This window comes from Petaurus breviceps, unplaced genomic scaffold, assembly GCF_028583685.1.
Source record: "Petaurus breviceps papuanus isolate PSGF00001 unplaced genomic scaffold, PetGlider_PUasm1.0 90775, whole genome shotgun sequence".
In the NCBI taxonomy this organism is placed as follows: domain Eukaryota; kingdom Metazoa; phylum Chordata; class Mammalia; order Diprotodontia; family Petauridae; genus Petaurus; species Petaurus breviceps.
The window spans coordinates 2,859,966-2,872,214 of NW_027187342.1; the positions used below are offsets into that span (position 1 = coordinate 2,859,966).

General features: G+C 35.2%; 1 protein-coding gene across 2 annotated transcripts in view; it reads right to left on the reverse strand.

Moving 5' to 3' along the window:
- The window catches only part of GFPT1 (glutamine--fructose-6-phosphate transaminase 1), an 89,349-nt gene that overhangs the window by 46,265 nt on the left and 30,835 nt on the right, over positions 1–12,249 (reverse strand). For both annotated transcript variants that reach the window (XM_069068890.1, XM_069068891.1), the window contains 4 exons: positions 11,467–11,572; positions 9,110–9,273; positions 4,316–4,411; positions 1,332–1,429 (listed from right to left, as the gene is read on the reverse strand). In XM_069068890.1, the coding sequence (XP_068924991.1) occupies positions 1,332–1,429; positions 4,316–4,411; positions 9,110–9,273; positions 11,467–11,572 (464 nt within the window). The remainder of the gene's footprint in view (positions 1–1,331; positions 1,430–4,315; positions 4,412–9,109; positions 9,274–11,466; positions 11,573–12,249) is intronic.

Genomic DNA, 12,249 nt, shown 5'->3' on the forward strand with positions numbered 1-12,249 from the left:
GCTATTATTATTTACAAATAAGCTATCCATGTACAAAATACATCAAAAGCAAAATTTTCCCTTCAAATATCTAGGGATCAATAGTTGATGTTAACTCTTTAGAACACATACTAATCTAGAGACATATTTTTTAGTGAACAGAGGGAGAAAAATATCCATGAATGATCAATTACTTTAACTTTAAATATTTTAAAAACAGCATTATCAAAACAAAGATTAAGTCTTTATTAATGGATGGGTTGTTCTTTGAATGGAAAACTACTGTTATATATTACAACTGGAACAGTAAGTTTTGTCCCCTCTGCCATGATGCAATAAAAACATAGGAACCACTGGAGCAGCTGCTCCTTCTGGAATGGTCTGAGTACAGTCTAGTCTCCAGCCAAAGGGAAGACCACTACTTCTCAGACTTTTTTTTCTAGTTTTCACATCATATCGTTGGGGTAAAAATATCTGGAAACCATCTACCTGCTCAACTCTATCAAAAACAACAACAAAAAAAACTCACTAGAATGAATGGATTGCTTTTGAAGAAACATGAGTAAGCTGATAATTGGTTTTCGTCAACTACCATAAGCCAATTATTTAAGAGAAACACTCATAAAAATATTAATGCTGTAAGATACTAATTAGTAGCTAACTTCTACTTTTGGACAGAAAAATCCTTTCAATTTAATGGCTGTACATTAAAAATAAACTAAACCAATTGTCATTAGGCTAATATTTAAACTTCTAATTAAAAATATGGCCAAAAAGTCTTACAAAATCAGGACGGGGCAGCTAGGTGGCAAAGTGAATAGAACACCGGCCCTGGAATCAAGAGGACCTGAATTCAAATCCAGTCTCAGACACTTGACACACTTACTAACTGTGGGACCTTGGGAAAGTCACTTAACCCCAAACTGCCTTGTCTTCTCCCCCCTCCAAAAAAAAAAAAAGGACCAGGACATACTTTTTGGGAGGTAAAAATATCTTTCACATCAGGTAAATCTGAAGTTTCTTTGATTCTCAAAAGAAGGCAAGGATAAAAAGAGAACTAAAGATTTTTTCTAAAATAGCAGGGATTTTACTTTGCTACCCTCCATGAAACAAACATTAGAGATTCTACTTAGTCTCTAAGTGTTTTTAAGGTCAGTTTTTCAGGACTAAATTACCCTATACCACTGCAACATCTTAAAGCAGCTTTTAAATTCCTTGTCGATTTCACTTTTGCAACAAATATGAGAAAAATAACATTAGCTTTTAGCAAAGACATTTTAATGGTTATTATCAGAGCAACTCTGAATATACAACAAAACCAAATGCAACTGAAATTTCAAGAAACCACTTACTGCAACGCCAGCGTGATAACTTGTCCCACATGCAATAAGGATCAAACGTCGACATCTCTGGATTTCTTTGATGTGATCTTTCAAACCTCCCAAATTTACTGAAATAAAGATTTATTTACATTTCTTAAAATGCCACATTTGATAGCATTTCAGGAGTCTGTATTGCCAATGACACTAAAGACATGCAACACTTTCCTATAGCAAAATTTTTTTTTGTATCAAGATTTCACAAGTAGAAATTCTATTTCTGCTGAAATAGAAACTTTACTTTTATATTTAACATATCAAGGAAACATTTTCAAAATTCTTGAGAATTATAAACATATATTAGCAAGTATCATTATCCTTAACAGAAACTGGCTCATTTGCATGACTTTTCTTAGTGTCAAGATACTGCCATTTTCCCAGTTAGTTATATTCAAAACAGTATTACTGGTATTAAATACCACCAATTCCACTTCTACAAAATCTCTAATCCATTCCTCCTTTCCATTCCCGTTCTCCCCACACCTAATATTATAGGCCTTAATGAACCTTCTAACTGGTCTTCCTAACTCCAGTCTCTCCCTTATCCAATATACCCTTCATGCTGCTGCCAAATATACTGTATAGATCTAATCGTGTTATTCTACCACCCAAAAACCTTTAAATTGCAAGCCTATCAGACCCAATGATGTTCCATTTCCTTAGCTCACATAACATTCATTCAAAAGACTATGTAATTTGACCACAACTTATCCTTTCAGTCTTCATACTGTTCCTGTTCCCCTTTATTTTACATCATAGCCAAACAAAACTAGTAACAATTCTACTAGCACACTCCCTCCACCCTGCCCCATGCCTTTGCTGACACTGTTTGCTCTCTATATAAAATGTCCTTACCTTCATGGATCCTTAGAAAAAACTACCCATTTTTTAAGGTTAGAATCAGATTTTCCTTCCACTCTAAAGCATTCACTGCTTCCCTTCTCTCCTCAGGAATAATAGCACTAAGCAGAACCAGGACAAGAACAAATACAACAATTCTGAGAAATATAAGAATTCTGATCAGTGCAGTGACAAACAACACTTCCAAAACACTGATGGAGCCTGCTACATATCTCATCACAGAGGGATAAGAGACTCAAGATGAAAATGAGACATCAATTTACAAACACTGCCAAGGTAAGGATGTTATGTTACATTTTTCTTTTTTTTCCTTCAGTGCAGAACGGTGAGAAAGGGAAAGGAATATAGCAATAAGGTTGCCCCCCCAAATGAAAGACAGTCACTGAGGCATTTTTTTAATGCCGAGAAGACGACAGGAAGCAAAAGACAAAGAAGGGCAACACTAAAATTTACATGCTAAATCAAAGCAATATGGACACAGAGATTCACAGCTTCAGATACGATCAATTCCCTTTTCTGTCCTCTACTTTGTACACGAAAATGCTCATTTTATTTGGTGCTTAAATTCAAAACTTAAAAAAAGAATAAAATTAGAAAAAAATGGCCAACAGCACTTTGTATCTCCCTTATTCAAGGCCTGTGTTCTAGTTTGAAGTATAGGTCTCTATGAAATAGTCTGTAAGATTCTTGGGTATAGGAACCATGTCTCCTTTACCTTTTTTATCACAGCTGCTAGTCCAGTAGTTCTCAAAAGTTATGCTAGCACACACATCTAAACTCCTCTCCATCCCTCCAGCCCCAGAAGTGCTCAACACCCTGCCCAAGAAGAGGAGAAAGGGATGGAAAAGGGGACTGAGAGGCAAAGAATTCTGAGGCCTGGCTTATGGATCTAGAGGTTCTCAAAACCCTTCTTTGTTGGCAAATTCAAATTCAAAATTCACAGTATACTGTGATTCTCCAAGTAAAAAAAAATACTATGCTTTGAGTAACAACATTTGAGAATGACTATTCTAGAAAATAGGATTTTTTTGCCTCCATAGATTATTTAATATTTGACAACTGACATCTGAATGAAGATTTCCATAACCAAAGAAGACATCTTTGAAATTTAGTGGACACAGAAGGGTTCTTCCCTAGAAAAATTAATGTAACTACCACCTTCTGAAAATAATTTTGTTCCTATTTATCTGCCTCTGTATATACCAATGCCTGTTTGCTGCCAATTCAGGTCTCTTGTTCTTAAGATTTAGTTCAAAGCTCACTATCTTACTTCCCCTAAGGAAGCTATCCCTCATTTACTCCACACTCTTACCATTACCATTCAATCCCCTTCTCTCCTACTACTACTGTTTTAGTCACCAAATAATAAGAGCCTCTTCTATGCTAGGCACTAAAACGAATGCAAAGGAGTACAAGACATGGTACTGATCTCTAAGACTTTATAATCCAGGTGAGAAGTTAACACATAAACCGTTATGACTGCAACAGTCAGACTTATTGGTTCATTCTGTCCAGCATTCTGTCACTATCCTATTCCCTAAAGGAAGTTCTGTAGGATGTAGAATTCTAATCTTTCATATGATCTTTGAAAAGGTAAGAACGTCTCAACTTCTCCTAATAGTTATTTATGGCTCAACCATTCAAAATTTCCTCAAATCATTTTAAAATTTAATTACATCTTGTGCCTACATCACTCCACTCCTTTACGGAATTCCATGAGCTCGATGTCTACCCTAAAATCGTTTTTTTATTTGCCTTAAAATTACCTTAATCAAGTTTCAAAGGATATCCTCTCCACCCTAAGATTTTAGGAAGTGAATAAATGCTTGCTTATCTGACTTAAGTCCTAATAATAAGTTCCTTGTGAGCAGGTTTTATTTTATTGTGAGCAGTATTTATTTTTTTTTTATCATTTTTCTAAAAAATACATTTTAGTGCAGACTCCAAGGGTTTTTATTAGAAATGGGTTTGTACTTCATTGTTATTCTAAGACTATAAAAATAAACAGAAAGCATATTGGATCTTTATATTACCTATTTCAATCTTCACAGTAACTAAGATACCTTTAAATAGTTAAGAAATAGACATTTAATTACCAGTATAATCATCAAAGTTGACTCTTCCTCTCATTGTGTTAACAACAGATTCAGGCTGCTCAAAAATTTCCTTCTGCATAAATGAACTGAAGTTGCCTATAAGCAAAGCAAATTATAATATCATGAGGACAATCTGGAAATCAATACATTAAGTAAAGCAAAAAGTAGGAAGCTTCACATAGCATTCTATTATTACTAATTAAGGGGGAGAGATTTTGTTGAATTTTTGAAAATTAACAAAATTTCCTTAAATTTTTTAAGTATGGGAAGCGAGGGAGAAAAAAGGGGACCAGTAACAATAGAGCAAAATATCTAATTGCAAGAATCTAAAGAATTAGCATAATTTTCACCCTATGTAAAAATTTTGGAAGAAAAATGAACCAATGAGGTGGAGGATAAATTATTTTCATTAAAAGATACAGCAAAAAGATGCATTCAATAGAGTTATTTGTCATTTCAAAAAGGCTAGTCTTTGCAAATAAGAAGTAAGGAAATTAATCAGTAAGTATGTATGCCATCTTGGGGTGGGAGATAGGGAAGAATTGGGGAGAAAATCTGGAACTCAAAATCTTGAAAACTAAAAATAAATAAATAAATGCAAAAAAAATTTAAAAGAAAATCAAAACACTTTTAAATAACTTTTCCTTTAATTTTTAGGTTAGATTTTGTGTGTGTGTGTGTAACCAGATGAAGATCCATAGTTCATTCTAAAAGAACTAAACCAAAAAATAGTAACAGCAGCTAGTATTTATATAGCACTACAAGTATTTTAAGTAGTATTCATATAAAGCACCTTACAAATAGTATCTCACAATAATCCTAGAAGGTAGGTGTTATTATTATCTTCATTTCACAGATGAGGAAATTGAAGTATTCAAAAGATTAAATGTCTTGGCCAGGTTCACACACAACTAATAAGTTATCTAAGGTCACATTTGAACCCAGGTCTTCCTGACTCCACATCCAACACTCTATCCACTGCACTACTTAGCTGCCTCTATAATAAATATTATAGTTGACCAACACATCTGAAAAAAAGACCAACAAAAATTTTCCTCTAATAAAAGTTTCACGAAATTAGTTTTAGATGATTATAAAGAATGAATACAGCTATCTTCTTACAGTTTCAAAGCATTAATATGATCATTCCTATTATTACAGGCTACACACTCCCTCACTTTACACTCCATGGCATACAACCAATTCAAATGACAGTTATTTTACAACCCAAATAAGAATTTATCACAATTGAAAAAAGATGAACACACCTAAATGCTGGTTTTTAACCAGCTGACTACACAGTTTTGAGAAATTTAGTTGCTTCTTTACATTCCACTCCTGTTACATGAGCACATATCTACAGACAGTCCCTAACATGTGAACCCAACTTGCAAATGACCCCTATATGTTCATAAAGTAACTTCTAAAACAAACTTCTGCTCTGCTGAAAGCCCATGACAGCCCGAATTTATTTTACCCCCCAAAGTGTGGAGTATTTTTATCACTACCCAACCCACCAGGCTACAGAAGCCACTGCTGTAGGATAGGAGTGGAGAAAAACCCAACTCTGACCACACATTCTGTACCCATTGCTTGTGGCCATGGTAGAAGAGAATATAATATGGAATCCCTGGTTCTTGCCACCAGAAAAAAGTATTAAGATAAATCTCTGATTTTCAAAAAAGAGGAAAGAGAACAGTCTTCAAACTACCGTGTTTCCCCGATAATAAGACACTGTCTTATTAATTTTTTTGGACAGAAAAACACCAGAGGGCTTATTTTCAGGGGAGGGCTTATTTTAATGAACATTGACAGCAATTTTAATAAACAGGTAAATGTGAACAAAAAAATGTACCTTTATTCAGTAAGCAAATCACTGGGGAAGAACAGGATGACGCGCTCACTGCTGCAGCTCTGATTGGATGCAGCTCGGAGCGCGGCGTGCGTTTCACGGGGGGGGGGGGGGAAGGGGTGCATACAGGGGGAACCGTAATGTAGCGTGTAGCGCAGGAGATCACCTTCACTACAGTAGCAATCTCAATAGGGCTTATTTTCAGGGGAGGGCTTATTTTAGAGGAATCTTACACAGTAAGGGGAGGGCTTATTTTCAGGATAGGTCTTATTATCGGGGAAACACGGTATATACCAGTGAACTTCAATTCCCAATAAAATTCTAGAGAAGATCATTACAGAAATTGTTAGTGGACATCTAGAAAAGGAAGCAGTGATTGCAAAAAGTCAACATAGCTTCATTAAGAATGTTAGGCCAGTTAGTAGAGTGCTGGCCCTGGAGTCAGGAGGACCTGAGTTCAGATCCGGCCTCAGACACTTAACACACACAAACAAAAAAAACCTAGCTGTATGACCTTGATCAAGTTACTTAAACCCAAATGCCCCCCTAAAAGCAAAAAAAAAAAAAAAAGGTTAGGCCAATTCCCCAATTGATAAATGGTTAGAGGATATGAACAGGCAGTTTTCAGAGGAAGAAATTAAAGATATCTACAAGTATATAAAAAATGCTCTAAATCACTATTGATTAGAGAAATGCAAATCAAAACAATTCTGAGGCACCACATCTCACCAGTCAGATTGGCTAAAATGACAAAACAGGAAAATGATAAATGCTGGAGAGGATGTGAAAAAATTGGAACACTAATGCATTGCTGGTGGAGCTGTGAAATGATTCAACCATTCTGGAGAGCAATCTGGAACTATGCCCAAAAGGCTATAAATAAATGCATATCCTTTGACCCAGCAATCCACTTCTAGGGTTGGATCCCAAAAAGATCATAGAATTGGGAAGAGGCCCCGCCCATATGTACAAAAATATTCATAGCAGCTCTTTATGTGGTGTCAAAGAATTGGAAATCAAGGGGATGCCCATCAATTGGGGAATGGCTAAACAAGTTGTGGTATATGAATGTAATGGAATACTATTGTGCTATAAGAAATGAGGAGCAGATGGACTTCATAATAACCTGGAGAGACTTATATAAACTTATGTTGAGAAGAAAAGAACCAGGAGAAATTTGTACACAATTAGACACAAGGTATGTGTGACGACCAACTTTGATAGACTGGACTCTTCTCAGCAATGCAAGGTTATTAGACAACTCCAAAAGACTCATGATGGAAAGAGATGTCCACATCCAGAGAAAGAACTATAGAGTTTGAACACAGATTGAAGCAAACTATGTGCTCTCTTTCTTTTTCTTGTTTTGTTTCCTCTTTCCCATTGTTCATTCCATCAGTTATAATCCTTTACAACCTGACTAATGTTTAATGTGAAGGTATTTGCAGACCCTATATCTGATTGCATGCCACCATTGGGGGGGGGGGAGAGGAAGGGGGAGAAAATTTGAAACTCAAGGGATTGTAAAATTGAATCTTGTAAACTAAAAGTAAACAAATAAATTAATTTTTAAAAAAAAGAATGTTAGGCCAGGTTAAATTCATTTCCTTTTTGGAGAAGACAGAGAGATAAAAATTATATGAAAATACAATCAGAGAGACACACTTGAACCTGTGCTTTTTAACATTTTTTATCAGTGGTTTGGATAAAGGCAGACATGCACATCATTTATGCCAATGACACAAAGCTAGAAGAGACTATTAACAAACAGGATTACAGGGTACAGATCTAAAAAGACCTTGGCAAGGAGAATACTGAGCTAAATTCAATAAAATTAAATTCAATAGAGATAAAGGTAGTCTTGTGCTTGGGTACTAAAAGACATCTTCAAACGTATAAGATGGGGGAAGCATAGATATATAGAAATTGTTATAAAGAGAATCTGAGCACTTTAGTGAACTGCAAATTCCATATAAATCAACAGCGTAATGTAGTAGTGAAAATAGGAATGATCTTGGGCTTCATTCAGAAAAGCATAGTTTCTAGAAGTAGGAAGGCAAGAGAGTCCCACTGTAATCTGGGCCCTTGTCAGACCTTTTCTGTAGTATTGTTTTTAGTTCTGCCTACCATGGTTTAAGTGATTTGATAAGCTAGGGAATGTTCAAGGATGAGCAACCAGGATGGTGAGGGGACTTGAGTCCATGAAATCTGTGAATCAGCTAAAGAAGATGGGTATTTTGAGCCTAGAGAAAAGAATATTCAGGGAGGACCTAATAGCTCTCTTCAAGAATCAGAAGAACTATCATCATGTGGAAGGGTGAATAGAATTATTTCTGCCTATCTGCAGAGGGCCAACAGGAGTAATGGGTGAAAGTTACAAACAGGAAAATCTAAGCTTGGTGTCAGGAAAAACTTCTCAAAAAAAAAGAACTATACAAAAGTGGAAAAGATCCAAAAGTGCCTCAGGAGGTGGCAGGTGGAGGTCCTCAAGCAGAGGGCTGAACAAACAGTTGTCTAGTATGATATAATGGGGAGTCCATTTGTGTATGAACTGGACTAGGTAACTGCTGAGATATCTTCCAACTCTCCAAAAAAATATATGATTCTTGTTGCCAAGACAGGAACACATTTTCCCATACAAACAGCATTATAAATAGTTGTTGAGTTCTACAGCAATAAAATACAGATAACAATACAAGAAGGATAAATAAACTTTTATATGACATAATACATTAGAATCAATCTATTCAACTTAAAAGTATTTTGATTCCCCATATGTCTTGGAAATCTAATCCTTATATATAACACTGTTTCATTTCCACTCCTATCAAATGACTTATAAATGTGCTCTTGAAGTATAACGGTAAATTGGTGACTGACAGTAGGCACTTAAGAAATGTTTCTACATTTCACTAAGGAAATAATGAAATAAAGTGCCTTACCCTTCATGATCTGCTGTAGTTCCATCTGTAATGTCTGTACAGCTCGGCCAGGGTGATCTCCTGCTGTACGCTTAATTCGGTGAATAGAAAGACGACCATCCACCGCAGCTGCCACATCATCATCTTCAAGAAAGATCACACGGTTGGTGTGTTCTATGACAGCACTAGAAAAATGTTGGGGAATTGGGATAGAAAGATTAGCTATAGAGCAAGTGAACTTTCCATCAGGAAACAAAAACCAAATACAAATGACACCATGCTTTTCTATCTGAAGAAGCTAGTTACTCATTCAACAAATACTGAATGAGCATCCACAATAAATAAAGTGCTGTCAGGATCTAACAGAATATCCCATTTCCTGGCACAGTTCTCTAAATTTTGAGGATATATGTCTTATTTCTCAAAGTAAGACTATAAATTCCTTCCCTGACAGCAAAGTTAAATTTACAAGGAGACAAGGAGACACCTCCATATAAGGAAAACTTTTTAATAATTAAGAGCTGCCCAAATGTGGAATGGAATGTCTTTAGACATAATCAGTTCTCCAGCATTGCTGAGGTTTAAGCAGTGGCTGGATGATCATTTATCTGGTTTGCTATAGAGGTTCCTGGTTCAAGTGTAAACTGTACTAGATGTCTCTTGTGTTTCTTTCAACTTTTGATTCTGGGATTTGATACTCATACTATTTTCTACCATAGGTGTGAAATGGAAAGGTACACTGCCACTTTTCCAGTGACGCAGTCTGATAGTGGAATCACCACATTTAGTCTTTACCACTATACTTGATGTGAGAAAATGTTAATAGCCCTTAGAATGAAGTTGAGAATATCAACTGCATATCCAGAAGAAAGTCATGCTATAGGAGATCCAATTTCAAAGGTGATCAAAGATCAATTCTCAAGAAATCTCCAAGAGAAATCATTCTGAAGAAAAGGGGAAAAAAAAATCATAGTCCCACCCACCAAAAAGATATCATAAATTACTGATCAATATGCTTTTTTTCATCTCTATCAAACCTTCCTAAGATTAAAACAGTAAGACTTTCACAATTTTCTGTAACAGAACACATCTTCACAATTCCAGAAGTGGTGGGGAAAAGGATAGTACAAATATAAAATCCCAATCCATTCACTAGTTATTGATTTTTTAGAAAGCATGACTCAGAAAAACAAAATATAACTGAGAAGGAAAAACATTGTTTCCCATACACACACATATTAAAATCACATAAGTATGGCAGATAAGACCACAGAGAACTTGAAAAATCCACTAGAAAATGACATTAAAACATTAAACAGAGAAATATATACACTAAAAGAGTTTACCAGTTTTAAATGTCCTGAATAAAGTTCAAAAAAAAAAAAAATGAAGGACTTGGGGCAGCTAGGTGATGCAGTGAGTAGAGCGCTGGCCCTGAAGTCAGAAGGACCTGAGTTCAAATCCGGCTTAGACACTTAACACAAAAAACAAACTAGCCGTGTGACCTTGGGCAAATTACTTAATCCCAATTGCCCTCCAAAAAAAAGGCAAAAAAAAATGAAGGACTTTCTATAGATGGTATAATTCTCTAATATTTCTTATTCAAAGAAGATAATGTAATAATTACATCAAGCTTCAAATATAATCAGGTCTTCTCTATAACAGCCACAGGCAAAGAAGAAGAGGATATGCTGGAATATATTTACATAACTGTGCAGTGCTTTAAATGATTCCAAATGACTTGTTACTATAAAAGACCCATCTTTTGACTTTAATAATTTTCTAGATGATATACCTACAAACCAGAGAACAATATAATCTTCTAAAAATTAAGATTATAAACAGCCCAATGAGCAAGAGAACATAGTATGGTGGGGGCATGCAAGCTATATTATAACATATTAACAACAAAAACCTATATGTAAGAAATAGTATAAAAGGAATTACCAAGAAAATCTATGATTGGAAAAGAAGATAGACTAGCCATGACTTCCAAGTTTTAACCCTGGGTGACCAGAAGAATGGTTGTTCTGTCAACCCAATAGAGGCACTTAGGAGGAAAGCCAGATATTAGGAGTGTTCCATATCTAAAAGCTGTTTTAGACATGTTAAGCATGATATAACATGGGGATAAATGTCCAGTAGGCAATTAGAGATTTGGAACTAAAAGCTCATAGAGAAGAATGGGAATCTGGTATGGAGATTTAGAGGTTATCAGTACAAAGATGACAATTAAACCATAAGTGCAAGATAAGCCTGCCAAAGGAAAAAAATAGAGAGAGAAGAGGATCAAGAAAAGGCTAGACTTACAACAAATGATATGATTTCCCTAAAGCATTAAGGTTTTTTTTATTGTTTTTAAAACAGTGGAAGCTCACCTTGCATCAGAAGCAAAGTAATATTCAACAGCTTTTTCTTCCACAGGAAAAAGGCAAGTAGTGCTATCCACACGAGAGAGGCTACAACTTCCTTTCTTGTCTTTGCCTGGGATATTATTAACACACATCATCTCATACACTTAAAGAAATACAATTAAAAATAATCTTCAAGCACAACCCTTATATCTCTACCAACATGAAGCAATTTCAGTACTGTCTCAGCAAATATTGCTCGAAAGGTAACAAAGGAAGACCTCCATGGACTGCAGGACTAGCCTCCTTGTTTTTCTATGTCACTAGGTCATCAAAATAAAGGATAGGAGGGCATGCATGGTATAACACAATTTATCAAACTGTAAATAATTCTCAATAGTTGTGTAAGCTTTTAAAATTTTTAATTTCAATTGCAAATTAAGCATCACTAAGGTGTTTTGTTTTCTGGGGTTTGTTGGGTTGGTTGTTTTTTTTTTTTGCCAAAAGCATGCATATGTTTTCACTCCAATTTTTCACACTCAGAAATTTTAAGTTGTATTTAATAAAACAAAATGTTTCCATGGAAAGACAAAAATAAGCAGTAATATTTTCTTTTCAATTATCTCCTTAAAAAAAATACCTAACTTGTGGGAAGTTTAACAAAAAATCATGATCAAAAGTTAAATTTTATGCCATGCTCATTGTATACAGAGATCTCAAAAATAATCAGCAATAGGGATAAAATAAAAGGGTTTTCCCTACTATCTATAATGAGAAAAAAAGACAAAGATATCAAGAAAACAACTACTT